This window comes from Xiphias gladius, chromosome 3 (genome assembly GCF_016859285.1).
Source record: "Xiphias gladius isolate SHS-SW01 ecotype Sanya breed wild chromosome 3, ASM1685928v1, whole genome shotgun sequence".
Taxonomy (NCBI): Eukaryota; Metazoa; Chordata; class Actinopteri; order Istiophoriformes; family Xiphiidae; genus Xiphias; species Xiphias gladius.
This window is the reverse complement of record NC_053402.1, coordinates 24841768-24868089: the sequence shown is the minus strand read 5'-3', so window position 1 is coordinate 24868089 and position 26322 is coordinate 24841768. Positions and strand designations below refer to the sequence as shown.

The following is a 26322-nucleotide window of genomic DNA, read 5'->3' as shown; positions in this document are numbered from 1 at the left end:
CGCCTGCTGGTTTCAATGGTTTTCCCCACAACCCAGTGACTGACGATTAATGCGCAAATTACGAGACCAGAGGCGAGTAAAGGTGCAGTTTTGTTTGGATTTTTTTTAAAGCGGCTTTTATTCTGAAGGTTCAGAGAGTACCGACGCTAAATACGATAACCGTTTCCTGTTTCGTTTGTTGTTGTCAGGTTCTATTTCCGGTGTGGCCGCAGCTGTTTTCGGTTCCAAAATGACCAAACTCCAGCTGCTGAACGCCTACCTGACGGAACGGCTGACCGTGGTGGTGAAGGAGATCCTGGACGTGGTGGAGGACACGGTGACCGAGTACCGGGAGGAGGCCGCCAGAACCAAGCGGGAGAACGAGAGTCTGCGGAGGCAGCTGCGGGACATCCTGCTGCTGGAGGCCGAGACCGAGTGGCTGAGTAAGGGCCGAGCTGTCCGGCTAGTTCCATGAGAGCGGCGTTCCTGACTGCCCTGAAAAATATGTCCAGTTAAACCTTACAAAGGGATTTAACGCTGAATACCGGCTAAAACACAGATTTCAGAGCTTTTAAGTTTCGTTTAGGACTCGTCAGTATTTTCGGCACCGGTTAGATGAACAAACGTGGTCAACATTTTAAGACAGACCTGACTTCTGATTTCATTTTGCCTGTTACTTCCGGTTTTCCAACGAGCCCCTACCGGGAGTCAGCCGGTGTAGTGAGAATGGATTTGGCTTTTGAAAAACACAGGTGGTGTTCTGCGGATCAGCTATAGCTGTACGCCGTATTTAACTTTAAAGTTTGCTGATACAGAAATGTAGTAATGTGCCTAATAATTATGAGTTATATGCTTTACATAAACAACTCAGCATTAAATTGACAAATTATTGCATTAAGTTTGGCGTGACGTTTATTCTGCGCAGGAAAATGTACCGTTTAGGGCAGTGGTCACTAGCTGGCGGACTCCGGTCTGGGCCCGGAACCAAAGAGGCCTCTATCCGGACCGCAAAGTGTCTCACATTGAAATAATACCAAGCTTTATTTTGACGAGATTTTTTTAGCGGCAGGGAGGGAGCGCTCTGGTAAGCGGTCAGGTGATGCAGCACGTGAGAGAAACAAACAGGTGGCTTGTTCTCAGCTCAGAAAAAGTTGACACTGAAAAGTGCGTGTGTCGCCTTTTGTTCTCCCCACAAGAGACGCAGCGAGGCCGGTCTGCTGATGATCTGCCCCCAGTCTGTAAACAAAGAGATGAACTGCTGGACAAAAAAAAAAGAATCAACTGAATGTAAGTGATCGTGCCCGGCGTTTGGGAGAGGACGTATACCTGGTCATTAAGGGGATGTTTCCACAGAGAGGGATCGGTCTGAAATCTGTGCTCTCCATCTCCGCCGGTGGAGCGGCCTCCTCGACAGGAGGAGAGACGGGAGCTGTGACCCAGGTGGAAGAGGACAAACCGGACCTGCCCCGCCATCCAGCAGCCTGAGGAGTATGCCGAGGTCATGAATACGGCGATGACACCTGTCAGCTTCTCTGAGAGTGTTGGAGCGCGTTCGGGGCATTAGAAAGGAAATAAAAAGCTTCCTTGTACAACAGGAAGAGTCACAAAGCCACCTAGTTGTCTGTGTGTTTGCAAGATGAGAGGAAAGAGGGATATACTGGCCTTCTAGGCTTGAAGCTGCAGGGAGAGAACAGCCCCCCGTGGGATTCAATGGCAGCCGTCCAGGCTTTCCAGAGGAAATTGGACATTTTCAAGGTTGAGCTCCAAGCAGAAAGGACACACTTCCCAACACTGAAACAACAAATTCAGAGAGAGAGAGAGAGGTTTCTTCTCATGCTGAGTTTATTCAGAAACTCATAGGAAACCTCTCTGACCGTATTCTCAGCTTCAGCCTGGGAGGACAGCTCTTCCTCCTCGTGCGGAGGAGGCCAAAAAGGCCTTCCAGTGGGCACGGGCCGGAGCTCTGCAGATGGAACCGATTTAGCTTGCAGATCGGAGAGCAGAGTGGACGCTGCTGCCCTCAGTGAGAGCCTGCATTCCTGTTCGAGAATGGCACCGACTGCGTTCATCCCAAGGTTCAACGCCAAAAGCTGCAAAGTTAAGAGACGAGAGAAACTGTGAAGGGGAGAACGAGGCTAGAGCCGCTGAGCTGGTCAAGTTAGGCGCTTTGTTTTCATCCAGAAGTAATTGTTAACATCAGTTTAACGGATTGAAATTCAGTAGCTTTTGACTGAGAATCCGCTCCACACTGGCCAAAGAAGCACTTCATTTACGACATGAAGGCTCTGTTGTTTTAATTTTATTTGTTGATATTTCTGCCGAAAAAGCGCTTTGATCCGTCACACTTTCTGTTATTCCTCCGTTTCTTCAAAGATACGCACTGATGATTTTTTCCAAGATTTCTCATATTACAACTTTAAAATGTGGCCGCGTGTTGAGAGCGTTGAAATGAAAGTTCGAGTGACTGGACCTCTGGAATCTTAGCTGAACATTCGTGTTTCCGCTAAACTCATCTCGATTGTTATTCCTGTCTGGTCACTAATAATTACTCAGTGGACACACACGAGCTTTTCTGAGATGTGAAGAAAAAGAGAACGCAGAACTCCATCCATGTTGATATCAGACCACCGAGGGGGTTAACTTTTAGTTTGCCGGCTCAGACCATGTTGGTCTAACGTGGGAGCCTCACTGGGTCCAAATGTAAAGCTGGAATCTAAAGCTGGGCTCGTCGATTGGTCGTTTAGTTGATCAACACAAAATCCCCTGTAACACTTTTGATAATTATCCGAGTCTTTTTTTGTGCCAAAGTGGCTCAAATTCTCTCCTTCCAGCTTTTCATATTTCTTATTTCTGGGTTTTGGACGAAATAAAACATCGGAATATGTCAATTTAGGATTGAGTTAATTACCTTTTCCCCATTTTCTGACATTTCATAGATTAAACGGAAAAATAACTGTCAGACTAATAAGTCATGAAAATCCTTGTTAGTAGCATCATTACCACATCAGATGTGGTCCCGGATGATCTTTAAGAATAGTTTTCAACACTGGTTGTGGTGATTTGAGAAGCGCCAAATTTCTTTTGTTGTCTTACCTTTAATTCATATGTTGAAAAATGACCGATTGAACCTTTAGACATTTACACTCGAAAGCCTTTTCGCCAGACTTGTGATGTGGCCTCACAAAATGATTTACAGAGCCAGGACTGCATTCCGTCATTTGTGACTGTCAGTTTGATTCCCTGTTCCAGGGTCCGCCAGGTCCAGTCTTGGTTGTGCAGTTCCTGAGCAGCAGTCCAGTGATCCGGAGCTGAGGTCCTGCTCAGAGGAGCCAGACTCCACCCTGAACCTGCCCCGACAGCCGCCAGCTAACACAGCCAAGCAGACGGATGAGCGGGGGGTGTCTGTGCAGTTACTGTTGGCACAAAATGAGACTCCTCCTGGACCGGGCCTCCTCCCAGGGGATAAGAAGCCTGCCGAGGCCCGGGAGCCGGTACTGAAGCCCGACCCTCAGCAGGAGGCGATGAGCAAGGCTTCACCTCTTCCCTCTCACTCCTCCCTTAATCCTCCATCTGCCCCGGGGCCCAAAATCCACGTTGAGGTTCCAGCGCTCAAAGAGGAGCCCCAGGTTCCCGCTCTGTTCAAAACCGAACCTGAGGAATACAAAGTGACTGAACCCGAAGGTCACACGGACTCTCCGACAGCGGCCGCACACGCTCGCATCACGCAGGAAGAGTCCGGTTTCAGGACCACGGATGCGGACGGGACGGCGGCGGCGCACGGGGACCGACATGACGCTCATCGAAACAAGACGTCCTCTCAGGAGAAGCCAGCAGTTACGGCTGATGACGGTACGGTAGCAGGCTACGCCCCCGAGCTCGTCCATCGCTGCCCCCGCTGCGGGGAGGCCTTCGGCCAGGCCAGCAGCCTCCGCCTCCACCTGGAGCAGAAAAGAAAGACCTACGCCTGCGACTGGTGCTGCAAGTCCTTCGCGCAGTCGGCGGACCTGCGGCGCCACCTGCGCACACACACAGGCGAGAGGCCGCACCGCTGCACCTTCTGCTCCAAGAGCTTCAGCCAGAGAGGGAACCTGAGGCGACACCTGAGGATCCACACGGGGGAGCGGCCGTACAGCTGCCCGTACTGCTGCCGCACCTTCAGCGACGGAGACACCATGAAGAAGCACAAGCGCACGCATTCAGGGGAGAAACCCTACCGCTGCGTCCAGTGCTCCAAGACCTTCACCAGCGCCAGCGGCCTGCAGATACACTTAAAGAAGGACATGTGCTTTGTGGGTAACGCCTGACGGGTCAGGTCGGGAGAGAGCGGGGCCGCGGGGAGGCCTGGGTGCTGCTGAGGTCCGGTCTACGAAGAGACGCGTCGCTCGGCAGAAACAGCTATCGGCGGGTTCCCGTTTGAAAACATCGAGCGGCAGGGGGTAGAAAACGCGGCGCTGCGAGGACGTGATAGGACGCTGTTTTGATTAGTTGTGGTTAGTGCTTTAAGTCAAAACGCCAGCTATCTCTGAGTCTCAGCTTCTCACCCGGGGGAATTTGCTGCTTTTCTTTGTTGTGTACGATGGCAAACGAAGAATTTTAGGGCTTTAGGAAACTGTGATGGGCATTTTTACGATTTACAGACTAATTGATTCATCAAACAATTGAAAATACTTGACAATTTAAAGTATAATAAGCAGTTGTTAGTTGCAGCGCTAATTTCCATTATTTAGAAATAGAGTAACTTGTTGGACACCAGTAATTTTACTGTTTAGAGGAGACGTTTTATCTGCACTCATCCTTTTATGTCCAAAATGTATCTACTACACGCCACAACTTTTGTCGGTTCCGTCTAGCGAACGGGAAACGTGGAATTCCAGTGAGAGGTGGCAGCTCGTAGCAGTAGTAATGCCTAGACTGAACCCACAGGTCCACAGGTGGAGAGAAGCGACCTGCGAGCGTCCCGGAACATCAACCAGCGGCGCGGGTTAAAGCACAGACGCCGCCACCTCACGAACGTAACTCCAACACGGACAAGGTGACGGTAGTTTATATTAAAGTATCGAACGCAAGATATGTCGAGACGGCAGAAATGTGAGATTCCTGCAGAAAGTCAGACTGCAGCGTGAGCAGCTAGGAACTGCAGCCGCATCGGTCTGCGTCAGTCCGGCATTTAATGAGCACTTGTTACCAGTCACACGGGATCAGAAGAAGAGATTAAACCTTAGAAGCACAACGTGATGCATCAGCCTGCTGCTCTTTCAGCTGTTACCTACAGTGACTGTGTGTGTGTGTGTGTGGGGGGGGTTCCTTCATTACATTTTCCACCCTTTACTTGTGATTCCTGCAGTCAAAGGCCAGGAATCAACTTCACACGTCTCCGGTTTGTTTTCTACCCCCTGCGTGCACACGCCTCTCACTTGGAAACGCGTCTAAATGATCGTGAGGATGCGGCTGAGAACAGCGGGGCTGCGCCGGGGCGGCAGCCTTGGAGGAAACGGCACACGTGGGTCTGTGGAGCCTCAGCGGGCAGCCAGTGAGAGGAGAGATGAGGAGTCCGGAAAAAAACGATTTCACGCTGCAGCTGACTTGGTGCTTTATTGGCAGCTACACGGTTGCACTGACTGACATCATCCATGCCTTCATGGTAATTTATCTACAGTATTTATTTCTATTTGATTTTTACTGCCGTGCCGATATGTGGACCCTGGACACGTGTGATCCTCGGGGGCCTGAACCTGTCCCTCCCACCAGATTAAGAACGGTCCCCCGAGTCAGGACACAGCTCTTACCTTCAGTTTGGATTAAGGACAAGTGTCCACATTTCTCCTCTGCAGCTGGAGAAGTCTTTCAAATGACAAAGCCTCGTCCACATTAGGACAAATCTGGTCCAGATATGTGGATGTCGGAGGAGCCGGCACCACCTTTAAACCAGAACCCAGACCAGGAATAAGCGAAATAACATCGAAGTCAAGCCTCAATTTGCAGTTATCATATAATAAGGAAAAAGGTTGCTGTAACTGCACCTGATAATACAGGAGTAATTAATCTTCTCCCTTTCATTACTAATACAGATGAAGACTCTAAACCCACTGGTGTGTGTGTGGGAAACTCTGTCTTCTTCTTCTGTTTCTCTTCAGCTCAGCAGAGTTCAGAAACTAGTCTATGTTCAGTGAGACAGTGGTGACGGTTACATCCTCTGAAAGCAGCAGTGGTCGTCAGTAAGACAAATGATTTATCATTCAGTTACCACACTTCTCTGAGTTCACTGTGCATTAGTTACGCCCCCACCTTCGCACAGATCGTACCTTTCGATTCAGATGTGACTGAGGCAGATCAGTGTTTCTGGGTGTATGGATGCCTTCATAATCCCAGTGGGAAATGATAAAAATAAGCGCCTGTGGTGACATCCAGAGATGCCGAGGCAACAGCTGGAAGTGCAGCTGGAAACCCCAAAAATCAGCTGCAAAACGACGTGTAACGAAACCATCTGAAGTTCCTCTCTGTGCTACGGGAATTTGACCCTGTCAAATCATGTCAGTAAATGATTCTCTCTCAAGAAAAGTCCGAAACCATCATATTGTGTCAATTCAGCAGTTAAAATAAGGGGACGTGTTGTGGTTCTGTAGAGGTTCAGGAGCAGCAGAGCACTTCCTGTCCCGGTGACAGGTGTGTGTGGTCTGCCACAGAGGAACAGCTGGTAGCTCTGCTCTGTTTTTCTGTGAGCTGGCTTCCAGATGTGAGCTCCAACGGCAGGAGAGTGGCAACGTGCAGCCGACCGCTGGGAGCTGAGCTGCGGATTTACTGGAGATTTTAGTTTTAAGTGACTGCGATGAGCTCCAGAGAAGAGACTCTCCTGCTCGAGACCAGTACAAATAATAGAGTAATATATTATTTATTTTCCTTTTGGAGATTTCATCAGTGTTAGACGGCTTGAGCTTTGTCTGATCTCACTCTGGGACACGTTTCGGAGGCAGCGGCTGTAAAGTGTGACGGGAAACGGCTTCACGCCGCAGGAAGTTCAGACAGCAGATCTGTGGTGTTTCAGATTCGGTCACGGTTCACTGGAAGGAAGAAGAAACCTGTTCTCTGCTGTGAACCTGTAAACAGACAGACATGAGGAGGAGTCACAGTGTGAATGTGTAGACCAGCTCTGCAGAGAGCTTCTGTGTCATTACCAGTATTTTGTATTAAATGTTCAGTGAAACCGTTGTGCTTCTAAAATGCTGATTAATTGAACGGTTTGATTTCTGTTTGATTTTCAAATCGCATTCGGTGCAAAATCTTTTGAATCGTTTCGATTTAAAAAGAAATAAACCCCACGCACACTTCACTTGTGATTTTTTATTTTAACCCTAGCTTCCTCCTATTGTTGACACTCTGACTTCCACTTTAATTTTATGTGCAGTGCTGATCGTGTTTTTTCAGTTAATCCATCAGTCATTTGTTCTTTCTAATCCACCTCTCCGACACTTTGTTCCACAGCAGAACGTTCGTTGACGGACTGATTTTTATCTTCAGGAAACAAGAACCAAACTTCGGCGCTGACCAGACGCCGATGCTCAACGGACAGGAGGTGGAATAGAGAGAGAGAGAAAACGACCGAAAGGTCGGTAGTAGAGTGGAGTATTTGGGCCTTTGTACGGGAAAAAGGAAGGATTGAGATTTCAGTTGAAATGTTTTAAGGAAAAACAAACCACTCTTCTTAATTCCTTCTTTATTGTAACAGTTCTCCGACTTTTTTCCTCAGAATATTTTGTCTTTACTCTGAAAACTGCTCCTGCCGTGACTCAGTTATTCAGTCCAGTAAAATATGGGAACTCGTAGAACTTCCACGTATCTCCTGACACTAGGAGTGTTTTCGTTTAGCTGGTAGGAAAATACGTTACTTACAAACATTTTTAAACTGTGTGGCTGTTTCTTTGCAGAGCAGTGCTGAGCCCCCCCCCCCAGTTCACAGTTCAACCTCAAAACGTGTTTTCCCTTGTCTACCTGAAGAGAGCCCTCATGCTGCGTTCACGTCCTGTCAGGTGGATGGGAAAGATTCACTCGACGACAGGCTTTACCCGACATGAGCGTCCATGTTTGTTCGCAAGTCGGAAATGTCAGGGAAGTCCGAGTTTTACAGTCGTAGTTAGGACTTGGAAGTTCGTGTGAAATCTATTTACAAGGTGGTGACCCACCGGAGGGGCCCGACCCCCGGGTTGGCAACCAGTGGACTGAACTCTCTACCTGTCTCTGACGTAGCTAAAAGCAGCTCCACCTGGAGCCTCCACGACTCAGGATCAATGATCTGATCACAGGAGACAGACAGTAAATGGTCATCTTTTGGACTTTCTTAAATCTTTGATTTCTTGTGAATTCTTGTATAAATTAGCACGAAAGGGAAATGCTCATGTAAAGTACAAGTATCTCAAAACCGTACTTAAGTACAGTGCTTGGGTAAATGTACTTAGTTACCCTCCACCAACTCCTGGGCTGAGAGTGAGACCCCCCCCCCCCATAGAAACTACAGATACACTCCAACGGTTCAAGCCGTCTGATAGTGATCGCAAATTCCACTACATCCGTTTTACATTTTTTATCTCTGTGTGTAAATGTAATATATATAGAATTTAAGTGCTGCCAGCTGTTTCTTGCTGTGAAGCTGCTGTTGTACTCGTTTCCTGTCTGTAGGGGGCAGTAGTAGCCCACCCCACTGAGGTGAATCACAGTATGAGAACAAACCCAGACTCACTCCTCTGTTTGCGTTGAATTCCAAATTTACTGTTGCATCGTACATAAAACACCTGATAGAAATGTAAGAACGACTGTAAAGCACGAGATCAGTGTAAACAACAGTTCAACAATATCGTATAGAAAGCCACATTCATACATTCAGTCGTGCATAAAAGATGAACAATAACACTGTAAACGGAAGAATCTTAAACATGAGCCGCACCTCAACGTTTCATCGGGTCTCACTTCAACACTTTGACTTAGAAAACAGGCAGTGGGAGTATAGAGATATAAAGAAGTATACCAACATAGTGCATCATGCAACAACAAGGAAGAGCCACTTGTATTGATCTATAATCGTCATCATCATCATCATCGGTCCTGGCAACAGTAGGGTGCAGTATGTGTTTTTTCACTGTCTCACTGAGGAATGCAATAGAAATGTGAGCTGTGCATTTCGAAGCGCGGCACTTACCACAGGAATCGTGTGAAGGAACCAGGGTTGGACTGACGTGGGCGTTTGAAACATGAGACCTGTACACTTTTCAAATGGAAGCTGCTGAAAGTTCATATTTCCTGTGGATATTTAATATCTTTTCTTGCCCCCAACCCACTGTTGTCACTCAGCGGCTGTCCGATCGTAGCTTGGCAATCTGTGGGATTTCTCCCCGCTGACACGCTGTCCATTTGGATGCTGTACGACACATTCTAAAGAGTGTGAAAGGGGGTGTCTTTCTTTAGCCTTTCCAAAATCCAAAAAAACGCAAGAATCGTTTAAAGGATGCGTTGAACAGTGGGTTTATCCATTAGCAGATTACCCACAGTGGTAACTGACACCAGCCACAACATCAAAACCAGTTGCCGGTTTTAATGTTGCAGCTGAATGGTGGTGATATACATATATATATATATATATATGTATATCACCACCATTAGCTCAACTAGCTCGCTAACTACAGCTAGCTAGTTAAATCTGCTAGCGAGCGTCGTCACTTCGGCTGGAAAACTGGAAAAATCACTGCGAACTTCTGTGGATTCTAGAATGTAACGATTGAACGTGGAACATTCTAGAATGCGAAGACTGACCCTCATAGCGACAGTCACTAAGGGGGTGGGGCTTAGCGGACATTCCATTACAAGGATTTCTGGCTAAATAAGAGTTGATCGTTTTCAATGCGGAGCAGCTCGTGAAACTATTTAAATCATGGACATTAAACCTCTTCACTGAAACACACGCCGGTGAGATTCCCTCACTTTTAGCACCTTTTAAGACCTGCTGACCCTCCTCCTGTGCAAACAGGTCGAACCCTGGAACATGTTGAGATCTTTAAAATACTCATTCTACAAAACAAACCCACAATAAAACACTTGGAGGAATAAATCAAATTATACGCAGCTTTTCCAGACCCCTTTTTGTGTGTGTGTGTGGCTGTAATCATGGAGGAACCTCCACCCTAGCAGAGGTGGACGACGGTGACGAAGTCTGATGTGTAGGAAAAGCCGAGCATATGCAGTATGAAGGGTGGAACTCTGTCGGTGGCGACCTAAAAACAGAGCTGAGACAGACCGAATGGTGGACGCACATTCAGACAGAGGGACACGTTGCTCTGTGTCTGCTGCCGTTGACAGTTTATAGGATGATGATGATATGTCACCGCAGCCATTCTTCCCCAGAATCAGTGTATCCGCCGGCTGGAGGGAAGTAGCCTACATCTACACCAATCTTTGTTTCCCCATTCTTCTTCAACCTTCCTCTTTTTGTTTCTAGCAAGCTGTCTTTTAACTGCAGACCTTCAAGGGAAGCTACCGTGGCTTATAATCTGTATTTGACCGCACAGTTTTATGTTACCCTCACGTTTACGAGAGTAAGCCCTGGCGAATGCTCCCTAGATTCCCCAGGTCCGTGCGGTCCCTCCTGGCAAGATTTGCTGATTTTTCATTTTCCATTGTGACCTGAGCTTTAGCTTCACAGCTTCTAAACGAGCAGACTGGTCTAAGTGCTTGACTTCAGCGGTCGAACTTTTCCCGCGGTGGATGCCCGTTTGCGTTCGCTCAACAAGCCAAGGTGCAACACAAGACGCATCCATGCTTAAAGTATAAGTCCGAAAAAGAAAATGGAGTTTGTCTCACATTCTGAATGATCGCAGTCACATGTAAACTTTGTACAACATGCTTTGGCAATACTACACTTCACTATGGTCATGCCGGTAAAACAGTTCGGGACTTGGTACTGACAGTAGGAAGTCGGCTGACGCGGGTGGAGATTCAGCGTCCTCCCGGGCCGTTGTCCGCCTGACTGCGTCACCGTCAGCACAGGGACACTCGACGTGTTTGCTTCATGCAAAGACATTTAAAATGAAATTATCTGACTGACTATATATATAGCCCCAGTTTGTGCTTCTCATGTATTCGGATTGCTGATGTTTTTTTCGGGAGAGACAGATATCCGGCAGTCTTTGAAAAACCCAGAAGGTTCAACAACACTTACCGCCGCGGTGTGACCACATTTCCAGTCCAGGAAGACAGAAATAACATGTCTCCTCGCTCCTGCTGTACAACAGAAAAATACCAACCTGCTAATTTGTATGAAAATATGAAGTAGAGACAGATGTAACAGATAATAAAATGTTTCAATCGTGGCTCAGGTTGTACAAAAACAGCAAGGAGACAAGTCCTTGCCAGCTACCATCTTCATCGTCATCATCATTCCTCCAGATGTTCAGGAGGCAGTGCGCATTATTCAAACCTCCTGGGTCTTTCAAAGATTGGCCGCTATTTATTTTTTCTGAAACCAGAGGCTCAGCTTCGTGACTCCGGTGCAATGGGTCATACGCGAGGGGCACAAACCGGGAGTCGGCTACATGCAAAGAAGTTCTCTGTCCACGCAGACGGAGACGAAACCGCAACTCCGACCGCAGTATGCACAGACAGGGGGCGCTGTCAGGACACCAGAAATAGGAAATATGAGAGAGAGAGCAGAGGACACATGAGGAACAAAACCAATCTGTCGGCTGTAGTAGAAAACAAACATGCAGTTTTAATTTTAGCCAGTGATTTCCGTTTCATTTCTGTGAGTTCCACCCCTCATAAGTCAGTCGTATCGGCCTAAGCCTCTCGTGTGTGTGTGTGTGTGTGTGTGATGTTGACAGTGTTGATGGAGCCAACAAGTTCCTTCTTCTGGATGACTCGCTGTTGAACAACGAAGGCACACCACCACGCTCCAACCTCCATGGTGGCTCTTGTTATACTACACCTCCCCTTCTCCATTTCTGCTGATTCCTGTGGTGAAGTTGCTCGAGTCTGTCCCCCAGAGAATCCGGGGGAACCGTGTGATCCCTGACAGCGACGGCCTGCATGCGCGGAGGATGCTGCAGCGGGGTTAGTCGTGGCTGAGGGTTCGTGGCAGCTCATTGGTCAGGATGTGCCACCTCTCCACCCTGCGGCCCTTGTTCTTCAGGCAGTCCATCCAGTGACGGAGGGCGTCGCCCTGGGAGTGACAGCTCAGACAAAGGCCCCCTAAACACCAGCGACAAACAACGTGAGTCAGGAGTGACTGCAGTTTTTTTGAGTTTTTGATCATGATAAGTGTCATTCTCCCCTTTGTTCTGGTAGTTTTTACAGTAAAACTAAACAAACTCCAGCTGAGTTCGCTCGGGGCATCTACCTACCTACCTACCAGTTTTCTAGCCGTACACTCGACTTCAGCTGAAGTCCGGCTCGAGAAAACATGAGCCTTCAGCTGTCTGAGTAGGATAAAACAAACTCAAACTAATGAAGCCTCATTAGCTTCAGATAAACCTCAGACTATGTTGGACTGCGGACTTTGTCCACCGCTTACCCCAGAAGCACATTAGGACAGGATCCTCAATGTCCAGTATGAGCAGGAAGGAGGATTACAGCAAGAAAGAACTACTGACCGTTGCTTTAAGACAGACTCGAAAAAGCGTGAACCTTTCCTTTATTCCTGATATCGTGGGTATTTTCCACGGCTGTGCTAAAACTCCAGTTTTAGTACACGGGGTAAATCCTGCGGCTTCGGGACAGTTACACAATAATAAACCAAACACGGTCTAATGAAGCTGTGGTCTTCAGATTCAGGCCCTAAAAACCACCAGCTACCACCTGCACTCTTTATTTCCATATTGAACGAGAACATTAATTTAATAATAGACGAACGGAGAACTGGTCAAAAATAGAGGCGAGAAGGAATCAGATCAGTAATACAGATGGTGAGAAAGATAATTATGCAGTAATACTACAGCTTTGCCAGCACTGACGAGCAGCATGCGTTGGATTCATTAATATTTACAGCTGCTGCAGCTACATTTTCTCAGAGCCGAATCCTGACTCTCTAATCAACCATGAATCCAAAAAATTCAATCAGTATTTTACAAGAAAGGCCACATGGTGGAGGAAAGTGTTCCTGCAGCGCTGGGTTTTCTCCACAACAGAAGATTTGGACCAGATTTTGTCTCGTGGTGTCGTGTTCCAAGTGAAACTCACTGTGAGGGTCAATGATCACCGTGAGCCGCCGGCCCCTCTCACCTATGAAGTCGTTGGAGCGTCCCAGGTCGTAGTCCCACACCGTCACCTCCAGCGTTTTGTTGGCCAGCTCCGACAGAGAGATCTCATAGAAAAACTCCTGCAGCGATCACACACATGCCGGGATACAGATTTAAAACGGAATACAGGTCTGTGAGGTCCAGCGTTGAAAACATAACTGTCGCTTTGTTATTTGGGAGCGAGCAGCAACAACTCAAAACAAAACCAGTTCTGTTTGTTTTACAGTTGGTGTCATGTCGTTTTGGCTCACTTTTATTCGGGGAATATTCAAGAATTAATCTGCTGATACTCTATATCTTTCTATATCTTTGCGACCCCCCTGAGTTTGTGGAGAGCTTCACTCATTTAGACAGCGTCGTCAGCAAGGGCAGAGGGGTAAAGGAGGGACCTCAAGGCGCGACTGGGGAGAGCCCAACCCTGCAACATCTGGAAGTCCAAGCAATACAGATGTTTAAAAAAAAAAAAAAAGGTAACAGCAACATCAAGTCCATCCCAAGAAGGGGTTCTGAGTGCTGGTGGAAGGCAAAGGTGATGGGAAAAACCTTGGAATTACACAAAAAAAACCAAACGCAAGAAGATCGTCAGTGGAAGAAGCAGAGGCGACCGTGCAGTGGCGGGTTCATGGGCTTCAAATGGAGCCAGGCTCCGTCCCAGATGCTGAGCTGAGACGGACTCTTCCAGGTAAAAGAAAACCTGGAAGAGAACAGGGCGAAGCTCAATTTTGCCGAGGACAGGGATTGATGGAGGGAGCTCGTTGTGGCCGTATGTCCCACAGCGCATACAGAGAATTAAGCAAGCGAGTAAGTACAGTGGCCAGCTTTTTTTTTTTCTCTTTTTTCTTTTAGGAAATTCCTGAGCCTTTGTAAAATTGAATCTATTTGCGAGGCGTTTTTCAAGATTTATGTCTTGGATGGGAACCAATGGGCTCGATGAGAGACACCGAGAGAGGAGGGAAGTCAGAGAGTGTTGGGGGACATTTGGGTCCAAACGTGGGATTTGTTTCGTATATGAAAAATGTAGAATAACACCAGACTGATCCTCTAAGGCTCAGTCGGACGAACGTTTGGAGCTTGTTTGAGACCCATAAACCTGCCGACTAAAACTAACAGCAATTCCGTCTTTTCATTTTCCAGATGAGTGACATCTTGTGGTCACACGAAGCATGATTGTCTTCCTGTTAACAAAGGTAAAAGCAGCACGACGTTGTTATATACCAGCACAAAAAGTCACAGAGGCAGCAGGTACTGTTTTGGGGGACTGATGGTTGTGGGTACAAAGTACAGGACTTTGACACCAGAGACCCCAGTTTGCAGCGATTCTTCAACAACAGTCAACATTTATTTTGTTTTGTTGTTCTTTTCTACCATGAAGTGCTTCGTTCCCTAACCTTTACAGAGTAGTTTCAATTGCCCCACCTGAACCGAACCTTAACCACTGAGGTGGCAGATCAGAAAACACATATGTGGGTTGTTTTTTAAGGCGCTGACAAACAAATCGCTTTGAGGATTTGTTGGCCTGACGGCACGAACACGGCACACTGCCTTGTTCTGGTCACGGCGCCATACAGAATAAGCAATCGAGGAGAAAGTTGGAGGCAACAGGAAGATGGACTCGATGGACCTTTAACAGAGCCGCTACGTCAAGAAACTTGACCAAGTCTCAAAGGCTGAAAAAGTTTCAAACGGCCCAGAAATGGGGTGAAGACACCTGATGTGGAGCTCGGGTCGGTGTCGGACCTGCCGCGACAGCCGGAGTGGCGCAGCTGGGGGTCTTACCTCGTTGAATTCGGGGTTGAGGGTTTTTTTCATCACAGCTGTTTTGTGCTTGGATTTCTTCTGTATGTCGGGCTTCAGGTATCTGACAGGACCAGCAGAGAAGGAGGAAAAAGCACATTAGGTTACACCAGAAACAAACTTAGCTGCTGAGCGGAGCGCGTCGGGAGCCGTTGATGCCTCCGGTTCCGGATTCTGGCTCCAGATTCTCAGTCAGAAGAATGAGCCGTTTCTCTCCGTTCGACATCACTGCAAAGTCAAGACGTCACCTTCGTGGTGAGTATTCTGAATGACTTGCTGACATTTTAAAGACCAAACAGTGCAGCGAGCTGATAAACTTGTTCTTCACGTGAATTGACATTTCTCAACTTTAGTACTGTTTATTTCAACCTACAATGTCCATCTCCACATTTTTTACATTTTGCCCTGTATTTTCATGACCCGCGTCGCTTCCTATTTCATCTCTCACTTTCTATTTCCTGCACTGAACATACTTTTGCTTCTGCTCTGTTTTTGTTAATTTGTTTTACCTAATTTTGCTTTTTGAAATCTGAATTTTACTTTATATATTTTTCTCTAGCTCTATTTTCTCCATTTTATTAGAATTTATATAATTCATATATTTCTTCCGTATTTTGAAATATTTGTCTCTATTGTGTTTTATTTTTTATAAATTGTTTTCCCTTCATATTTTCTCTTCAGTTTACGTATTTTTTTATGTTTTTCATTTTGTTCCCAATTTTTATACCTTTTTTCACTATTTTATTATACTTTTTTTCTTATTTTGTTATAAATTTTTTCCCTCTTTTTTAATATTTCTCTATTTTCATATATTTCCTTTCTATTTTATTGCCCTTGCTCTGTGGACACTGTGGATGTTGTAGCTAAATGTTTCACTGCACACTGTGCTGTTACAAATGAATCTTTAAATCTTTGAATCCATGATCAGAGATAAACATCCATCATATTAAAGATAATAGTGGCGTGCAGATCCCCAGTTTTGTGTCACGTATCACTGTGAGCCTAGTCAAAGAGCTGCTAGAAAGAGAAAACACAACAATCTGAAATGGCAGGACCAGAAATGACGCAGTGCGCTTAGTTAAGGGTATTCGAAACAGACATTTGCCCTCCGTGGGATTATATTCATACTGCGGCCTGATCAGAATCGTGTAAATCATCACTAATGAAAGGGCAATGAATAATGAATCACCGAGAGCGTTTTACAGTGCAGCTCGCACACGCGGCCGGCTCAGTGATTCACGCTTAGCAGGGAGGGGGACGGGGAAGCCTGAGCTCCACGCATCATCTTCGGCTGTCGCGGAGCCACTTCACCAAACAGAGCCGCGCTGCGATTGGTTCTGACCGTTTTTTTTTAAACAGATGACACGTGGAAATAACGAAGGCGAGGCGGAGCCAGGCCCCGCTCCCCCTGCATCGCAGTCACTCCTCTGTGCACTGCTACACGCTAACAGCGGCAGGAAAGACGGCCGGGGCCCCGTTGCATTTTGGGCCCCTAGTAGCCAGTCATCCGTCTGTGGATATCTGCGCAGAAAAATTAAGAAGCCCCGAGCTGCCTGCCGGAATCTGCCACCTGTTCATTTTCTCATTTCCCTCAACGGAGTCCACTCGGAGTCTGACTGCCGTGAGCTGCCGCCCAAACTTCCACCCACCAGAACGGATCGGTTGACACAGAGGCCGCCTCTGCAGCCACATTTCAACGCCACGTGAAGCAGCGAATAAAACACATTTTAGGATGTTATGCACATTCTCTGCTTACTATCAAAATTGTTGTAAGAAAATTCTCTGTCAATCATCTGACTGATGAATTAAATTCATAATACATATTATTTTCAGGTGTAACTGAAGTAAAGACATTGGGATCATATGAAGAAAGTAGGAAGTTATACACAACTTAGGCATGTCTTAGTTTTTGCAGCATCAGTCCATCACCTTGGTCCAAACTGAAATATCTCAACTATCAGATGGATTGTCATGAAATTTTCTACAGACTTTCATGGTCCCCAGAGGATGACTCCTACTGACTTTGGTGCTCGTCTGACTTTTCTTCTAGCGCCTCCACCAGGGTGACGATTCTGTTTCTTATTTGAAAGATCTTGACAACTGCTGCACAGATTGCGATGAAATTCGCGGTCGTACGTTCACACCTTCATGGTCCCCAGTGGACGACTTGTAATCGCGTCCGTCCCCTGACCACGATCTTCACGTCAAACTGTAAATGTGACCAGTGCTCTGCTTTATGACCAAATACCGGCAACATTAATGACATTAGCAGCAGACTCAGTGGGGCTTTGTGTTTAGTGCAGGGCAGGGCGGGGCTTTGTGTTTAGGGCTAATAAGCAAATGTTGCATGCTAACACACTAAACTAAGATGGTGACCATGGTACAACACCCATCAGCCAAAAAATGTCAGGTGATCAGAGTCCCGTAGTCATTGAACTATCAAGGGACAATGAGAGTGCGTAATAAAAGTCAGACTAATGTCATCCTTTCAGCTTTCTCTGCAGGTTTCAAACTGATTGGGGGAAAAACTTCGACATCTGTATGGACAGATTTCCCTCCTGGGCTAAAAGACAATAATAAAGCCAGACACAGACAGATTTGAGAGGAACTGGTGGAAAACACTGACTGGACCTCGTCTGGTTTTTAAAAAGAGTATTGACCTGTTTTAAACCGATGTATTGGCAGAGTGCGAGCCGTGACACAGCATGCTGATATTCTGGATGCTGCAGCAATTCCTAAAACTGGTAAATCTCTGTGAGCTCAGTCAACCCCTCAGCTGTCAGTCGCCTTCTTGTTCTGGCTCAGACTCGGTCTGTACTCCGACTGCGTGCGACAGAAAAGCGAGTGAACGTCCCCTGAGTACGGCAGGAAACAAAAGCACAGAGAAGCCTTAAATCCCCGACTTTGGCCCCCAGTGTTTCCCTCTGACAGAGCCGAGCCGAGACGAGACGCTGCTCGCACCGTTTCCTTTTCCTCACTGGGAAACAGATGGGGCTTCTTTAACAACAACTGCATCATTGATTAGGGATGTTGACACCATGCCAAAACTCCAGCTTTTAATTGTCTCGTCACCGCAGCAGTCTAGCATTCACTGTCTGAACACTGTCACACTCCCTACGCTGGAGAAACATAACACAGCCTGAGATGTACTGTGTAATCTTGTTAGTAATAAGGTACCAAGAAAATACTGACTGGTTCCTACTGGTGTTTAAATGTAGGTACAGTGGAAGAAAACGGGACTATGGTGAACAAGGGAGCAACAACTGGGTATTTCAGAGGAAATGAGAAACAAATACTGGGAACCTACAGGCACAGCACTGGGAAACGAAACGGAAGTTTTTGGAAAGTGCTGTTAACAACCTTTTTTTCCATTTTGCCATTAAAGCCTACACATTAAAAGAATTTAAATAATAAGGATACGGTGAAATGGTACATTTCTACAGCTGGACACGCGGCTGTCCTCTGCCATCACCGCTGTTGTTGTGCCGGCTGCATGCTGGCTGCCCCGAGTCCACCCACGCCGGGGATGCTCTCTCCACAGGTTTCAAACTTATTAGTGAAAAAGCTCCTACATCAAAATGAACAGATTTCTCTCCTTGGCTTTAAAGACAACAATAAAGCCAGACACAGACAGATTTGAGAGGAACTGGTGGAAAACACTGACTGGACCTCGTCTGGTTTTTAAAAAGAGTATTGACCTGTTTTAAACCGATGTATTGGCAGAGTGCGAGCCGTGACACAGCATGCTGATATTCTGGATGCTGCAGCAATTCCTAAAACTGGTAAATCTCTGTGAGCTCAGTCAACCCCTCAGCTGTCAGTCGCCTTCTTGTTCTGGCTCAGACTCGGTCTGTACTCCGACTGCGTGCGACAGAAAAGCGAGTGAGCGTCCCCTGAGTACGGCAGGAAACAAAAGCACAGAGAAGCCTTAAATCCCCGACTTTGGCCCCCAGTGTTTCCCTCTGACAGAGCCGAGCCGAGACGAGACGCTGCTCGCACCGTTTCCTTTTCCTCACTGGGAAACAGATGGGGCTTCTTTAACAACAACTGCATCATTGATTAGGGATGTTGACACCATGCCAAAACTCCAGCTTTTAATTGTCTCGTCACCGCAGCAGTCTAGCATTCACTGTCTGAACACTGTCACACTCCCTACGCTGGAGAAACATAACACAGCCTGAGATGTACTGTGTAATCTTGTTAGTAATAAGGTACCAAGAAAATACTGACTGGTTCCTACTGGTGTTTAAATGTAGGTACAGTGGAAGAAAACGGGACTATGGGGAACAAGGGAGCGACAACTGGGTATTTCAGAGGAAATGAGAAACAAATACTGGGAACCTACAGGCACAGCACTGGGAAACGAAAGGGAAGTTTTTGGAAAGTGCTGTTAACAACCTTTTTTTCCATTTTTCCATTAAAGCCTACGCATTATACACATATATTACAGCCCACATACTTTATCATTACTGTCTAATTAAAAGAATTTAAATAATAAGGATACGGTGAAATGGTACATTTCTACAGCTGGACACACGGCTGTCCTCTGCCATCACCGCTGTTGTTGTGCCGGCTGCATGCTGGCTGCCCCGAGTCCACCCACGCCGGGGATGCTCTCTCCGCAGGTTTCAAACTTATTAGTGAAAAAGCTCCTACATCAAAATGAACAGATTTCTCTCCTTGGCTTTAAAGACAACAATAAAGCCAGACACAGACAGATCAGACTCAAAATATGATGCTTTGTTATACACTCAACCCCCGAACAGTACCTACGAATAGAGATGAAACAACAGAATAGTGATTGGAAGCTACCGTTCAAGGTTCCAGCCTCTCAAATTGGAGGATTTGCTGCTTTTAATTCATTTTTAAACAGTTTTTAATACTTTGGACAGTTACTGCTGAAGTCATTTTGGACCCTGGGTAACTGTGATGGCATCTCTCAGTATTTTCACAATTCAGAATAAATTAATGTGTGAAGAAAATGCTGTGTACACATTCATCAATAATAATAATCTAATGATACAAATATATAATAGTTCAACAGTCACGGGCTTCATTTTTCTGCATTGACTCCTTTACTTTTAATTCGTAAAGTACATTTTCCTGATTGTGCTCACATACTTTCACTTAAGTACCACTTTCAGTGCAGGACTTTTACTCTTGAATGAGTACTTCTACACTGTGGTATTAATAGTTTTAGCTAAGCAAAGGACCTGAATACCTCCTCCTCCTCCTCCTCCTCCTCCTCCTCCTCCTCCTCCTCCTCCTCCTCCTCCTCCTCCTCCTCCTCCTCCTCCTCCTCCTCCTCCTCCTCCTCCTCCTCCTCCTCCTCCTCCTCCTCCTCCTCCTCCTCCTCCTCCTCCTCCTCCTCCTCCTCCTCCTCCTCCTCCTCCTCCTCCTCCTCCTCCTCCTCCTCCTCCTCCTCCTCCTCCTCCTCCTCCTCCTCCTCCTCCTCCTCCTCCTCCTCCTCCTCCTCCTCCTCCTCCTCCTCCTCCTCCTCCTCCTCCTCCTCCTCCTCCTCCTCCTCCTCCTCCTCCTCCTCCTCCTCCTCCTCCTCCTCCTCCTCCTCCTCCTCCTCCTCCTCCTCCTCCTCCTCCTCCTCCTCCTCCTCCTCCTCCTCCTCCTCCTCCTCCTCCTCCGCCTCCGCCGCCTCCTCCCCCCCATCATCCTCCTCCTCCTCCTCCTCCTCCTCCTCCTCCTCCTCCCTCTACATCTTTATCCTCAGAACTGAGCGGAGGCAAAAACTGCAGGGAGAGAAGCAGTCGACCTCTCTCCTCCAGGCTGTGCAGCTGCTCGTTCTCCCACTGTGGACGAAATTGGATTAGTTGGATTAGTTTAGTCACATCGGTTTAGGCTGATCAATTAAATCAGATTAGTTCGGTCGGATCGGGTCAGTAATTTAAATTGCATTAGTGAAATCAGATGAGTCTAAGTAGTTTGGTCAGATTAGATTGATCAGATTTCTTCGGCTGAATGAATTTAGTCAGAATAGTTTGGCCAAGTAGTCTGTTTACTTAAATCAGATTAGTTTGGTCAGATTAATTTGATCGGATTCACTCAAATCTGATTAATATAGTCAGATTACTTTAGTGTGAGTTCTTTAGTCAAGTTAGTTAAAATAGATTAGTTTAGACGGATTAGAGAAGTGCTGTGGTGGGAGAGGACCAAAAAGAGAAAAACAAGAGGCGGAAACTTCCTCCACAGTGGTTACTAGTAACTCTGGTTGGTGACGTCAGTCCGTCCACCACTTTGTCCAGGCTGAAATGTCTCAACAAGTAGTGGACGAACTGTTGCTGTTCATGTCCCCAGAGAATGAAAGGTACAGATCTCCTAACGCTCCCTCGACTTCATCTAATGCCATCAACAGGTCAAAACTTCCACTTGTCCGCATCGATTTTATGACACCCCTTGAAAACACAAACGATCAGAGTTTACGATCAGTGTGAACATATCATGCAGCACGTGTTCATGGCTGACCGCATTCGTGCTCCCCCGTGGATGGACCGTGTGCACACCGGACAAGAAGCCAACTCTGCACACACCTGACAATCTAATCGGGAAATTTCTAACCGTGAAATTTACCCCAGTCGTTCTACTAATTTGTTTTAGAATAAGGACAGAAAACCTCAGTATCAGGTACGAGTGTCGGAGGAAACCCTCTATGGTCAGACTGTTGACAAGAAAGGGAATCGACTCAAAAGTGACACTGCTTTGTTAAAATACAAAGATAAAAATCATTTATTATTGTGTCTAAACTAAAACACAGCATTGACCACATAGCTTGAAATTTCAAAACACAAATTAATGAAACGTCTCAGGGTTTTATAGCTGATTCTTCCATTTAGCTTCTATTTGGATGCAACTTCTGATCTTTGATTGATTCTGATCGAACCTGACCGCCTCTGGTGTTTTCAGCTGCTTTTGTTCTTTTGCTTCAGGCAAATCCAGCTGAAAATATTCAAACATTTGAGAACGGCTCATTAGCGCCAGTCCCCCAGGAGTGGACACCGATGGACATCAAACCCACGTTCAGCAGTTTTTTCCAGTGAGGAATCACACTGCCAGCAGGCTTCTCTTTCTGTGCTATGAGCTATTGCCAAAACTCCAGCAACACTTCAGAGTAAAGACCAACATTATTGTGAGAGCAATGCTTTTCTGCTTGAGGCCTTCATCAGGTTCGATGGAACAGGAGCTCACAGGATCGGTCGTTCTTTACACCACAAGTGTTGCTGGAGTTTGACTTCTCAAAGTAAATTAAGTCCAGCAATTTGTCTGAGCCCGGGAGACTGAAGTTGAGTAAACTGATTCTGTCTTTTCCTTCTGCCCTACAACTGCGTTCCTGTCCGGCTTGTTTTGTTCGCCCGTTCGGTCCTATTCATCTCAATTAATTTGCTGCTTCAAGGTACCAAAGTTAACTCAGAAGGCAGGGGAATGAGTTTCAGTAATACAGCCTGACAGGACATTTATTTCGAGGTGTTGGGCATAGTGTAAAATGCAAAGGGCGTTAAAGTATTTTCTTTTGTTGTGAACAATAAGAAAAGAAAATTTTTTTCTCATTGCTGAGGATCAATCTCTCTTCGGCCGAGTTGGGTTGTCAACTCTCTGCCGTCGTTTCGTCTTGGCCCACATTTCATTCTCCATCAGCGAAAGCGACGTTGTGTGACTCCTGTTCTTCAGGCGGTGCGCTCATAGCAGTGGCCCAGGCCCACGCCGGAACTCATGAGGCAGACAGCCGCTGTGGTGCTGCTTTTGTTTCACAGTGGAATATTCATCTCACAATCTGTTTCCTACAAGGCAATAACGTAAATCGAACTTAGAATATCTGTTGACAGCCGAAAAAGTTGTGCGCGTGGACTTTTTCTCAGTTATTACGAGCCTGAATCAAGTTTTTAACAACAACCAATGATTTTACAGTGTTTCTCTCAGAACCGTCCACTTTCCCTGGGGACGGCCCAAACTCACACAGTGTAGAGGGACCTTAAGAAGACGAAGAACAGTTCAGCACTAGAACTGCGAACTGGAAACAGTGGAGGAGACGAACGGGTTAGGAGCAGAGAGCTGGTAATCCATCATCCAATTTCTGTAATTTCTGTATTACTGTGAGAGTTTGAGTGCACTGGTGGAGCTGAGAGGCTCGACTGAAAGTGTCCGCCATGGCTAGATAATGTAGGTATTATGTCTGCTTTTAGCTTCCTCTGAAAATAGACCGGACATCGGCGGGCGTTGAGCCTTTTGAGTCCCGCTATAATCGTGTTTTCTACCGATGACCGGGAAATTTAATTTCATCCGAAAAAGTTCCCACAACGAGGAGATCATGAGAGCAAAAAGATGAGAGGAGGAGGTCAAACACAACCCCACCTCCACCAGGGACGGCTGTGAAGGAATTTTTACGTTAGGTCTTTAAGTCTTTAGGTCTCTACGTAGTATCCGGCCATGTTTCTCCACAGGTCACGCACAGGTCCCTTACTGTCAGCAATGGTTCACTGTTTAAATAACTAATGATCCAGCATATCCGATAGTGTCCAACTGCCCCATCCCCATTGGCACTTGCCGTAGCAACCAAGGTGGCGGTAACAGTAGAGACAGATTAGCCAGAGCCTCCGGTGGAGGAGGTCATAGCCATAGCAAACAGCCAGTGTCTCAGTGTCTCAATGTCAAGCAGTTACACAAGTCTTCTCTAAGTGGGACAGAAATAATTGGGATGTAGAACATGATGTAGTCGGTGCCATGAGAGGATACGTGGGTTTAAATCTGCCCTTTTCAGAGAACAGGTTCAGGTTTTGGATGGCAACACACTGGTTTAACATTTATTATTGCTCATCAGTCTTCAGTAAAATGCATCTGCTTAAGACATCTGGGTGTCCTGAACCTTCTTCCAGCAGCTCGCGGGATTTCCGTCACAATGGAGATCATTAAAACTCATCTTACTGTGGGTCTTTGACTTGATCCCTCTGGTCATGACGCAGCAGAGGGGGAGAAGATCGATACTTTAGTCCTTCATCTTTGTCTCGCCCACACTCTCCCTTTCTCCCCCCTCCTCTAGCGAGCTTTCCTCTCTATAATAGATTCCATTAGCTCGCTCCATCACCCCACCAATCCTCATTACCGACACACTGTTTGATCTCCCAGTTTACCACCTACACCTCTCACTTTGATCAGCTCATCCTCCCCCACAAGTTTACCCCTCACTTTACCTCAAAGACGACCCAAAAGTTTTAGTTTTGATCTGACTGAACTTAAGAAAAGGGATCTACTTTTTATTCCTGTCGTTTCTACTAAGTGCTTCCTAAATTCAGCTGGTATTCAGCTCCGGAGAGCCTGCTTCCCACCATCCCTCCCGAAAAAACTGCAGCTAAAAAAAGAAGAAAGGTCAGAAAATAAGCAGATCGATGGCTTTTAGCGGGAGTCAGCCCAGCTTGGCCCGGATTCCTCTCCCGCCTACCTCCAATTGGTGGGAGAAGCACTTTGTAGATGAACCCTGCGCTGAGTAAGATTTCAGCTCAGCAACATTTGCAAAGCCAACCTCTCTGCCTGAGATGAAATACGCCATCAGTCCAGCCCTGAATATCTGCTCCAATCAACACTTCAATAAACATGTTCCCCTGCAGGAGGAGACGTCATCAGGCTGGAGCTTCGTGTTCTAGGTGGGTGGCTGACGGACAGCCGGTGCACAGTTGCTCCATCAGAGTGAGAGCTCTGTATACATGTTTTACGGGGACGTTTAAAGTGAAAGAGTGAAGGGGTGAGCTGCAGAGATCCTCCAGAGCTCTGGTTTAACTGACAAACCCACTCACTGTTCCATGTTTTCCAGGAGACTGAAAAGTGACAGTGTCAGGCCTTGTTCAAACACCTCAAACCGGCTCGGCTCAAGTTCACCTGACAATGGCCAAAGCGGACTAAACAGCACACCCTGACAAACTGAACCTGGGTAATGTTTGGCTTTTTCGGTCGAAAAAAATAACTTAAATCAATTATCAGAATTATTTGCAGAATTTTTCTGATCGTCAACAAGTTGATTAGTTGATTAATCGTTTCAGCTCTAATATGCTGCCTAAGCCACCGTAACTGATGAGCTATGTTAGTTGAGCCACCATGTCCTGTCCGTGGTTTTGGCTCGCCCTGATCTGATCTCTGATTAAAACAAGCAGCGCATCGTCAGCAACAAACAGCACATTAACTGCTGTCTTACAAAGATCGGACGAATCAACACGGACACGACCACCGCTTACAGTTTGAACCAGGTACCCCGTTGGTGAGTAACCTTACAGATACTGGAAATTTGTTCTGGGATTGGAAACGTTTTGGCTGACGACCAGTATTTGTAATAGGAAAACATCTTTACTGATGAAACACAGCATAAGTGATTACTACGACATCAACCACTAACAAGAAAGCTGCTCAATCAATCGAACAATCTCTTTAAAGTATTTTGTTGTAGAAATTACCATCAAAAACATAGTCATCATCTGCTATATATGCTCTGCTATACGATGATCAGGTCTCTATCAAGGAAACTAAATGTGATCTTACCTGCAAGTAGGGTTAATACAGCAATTTAAATATAATATAGGAAATATCAAAGAAACAGTATTCACATTTTGACACATTCAGCAGCACAAATCAAAACAAGGCCTAATAAATATGAATATAAATATGAGTATTAAATGTGGATTAGAATAAATTGTAATGCACAATAAATAAAGATGTTTTTGGACTGAGGCTTCTAATGAGACACAGTTTGTGCCGCCAACAGTTTGTTTAATTAGCTGTTTTTGTGGAAAACCCTTTGTGGAACACATCCGTTTATATCTGCTCAGGCAGAAAGCTTCCTCTTGAAAACCAGCAGAACATTTCTAAACAAGCAAGCTTCTTCACATCCATCATATCAGCAGAGAAAGACTGACAATGGACCAAAGGCAGAGTCTTCCTCTGATCCCACAGTTACAAACAGAAAAACACTCCGTGAGCCTGAGCTGCGGTTTGTTTTCAGGTTTGTGTTGCGCAGCCGGCTGCTCTCAGATCAGCCCGAAACGCACACAAACAAAAGAAGGTGAGTCATTAAGTTAAGCTCCTGTTTGTTACCGCGCCGAGTTCGACTGGCTGAAAATACCAGAGGGACTTCGCAGACAATAAAACACCTCCGCTGCCTCCGCCTTTGATAAAACATCTGTAGGACCGCTGAGGTGAAGACAGGCGACTAATGAGCTCGTGTTGGGTCAAAAACAGCTCAGCGCTGCCTTTGTCATACACACAGCATGAGTCTAATCAACACTTC

General features: G+C 46.4%; 2 protein-coding genes and 1 long non-coding RNA gene across 3 annotated transcripts in view; 2 read left to right on the top strand and 1 right to left on the bottom strand.

Annotated features, from left to right (window-relative positions):
- Positions 1-134: 134 nt before the first annotated feature.
- On the top strand, positions 135-6430 carry LOC120788329 (zinc finger protein 358-like). Its single transcript, XM_040124063.1, has 2 exons — positions 135-422; positions 3229-6430. The coding sequence occupies exons 1-2, from the start codon at positions 230-232 to the stop codon at positions 4281-4283; spliced, it is 1248 nt and encodes a 415-aa protein (XP_039979997.1). The 5' UTR covers positions 135-229; the 3' UTR covers positions 4284-6430.
- A 5608-nt stretch (positions 6431-12038) lies between these two features.
- doc2a (double C2-like domains, alpha) overlaps positions 12039-26322 on the bottom strand; it is a 42572-nt gene continuing 28288 nt past the window's right edge. The window contains 5 exon segments of the mRNA XM_040123580.1: positions 12039-12207; positions 13237-13333; positions 15030-15172; positions 15445-15475; positions 20759-20851. Coding sequence (XP_039979514.1) covers positions 12071-12207; positions 13237-13333; positions 15030-15172; positions 15445-15475; positions 20759-20851 — 501 coding nt within the window. The 3' untranslated portion in view covers positions 12039-12070.
- Positions 12171-17632, top strand: LOC120788077. Its single transcript, XR_005707186.1, has 3 exons — positions 12171-12229; positions 14388-15302; positions 17540-17632. It is a non-coding gene; the product is annotated as an uncharacterized LOC120788077 (long non-coding RNA).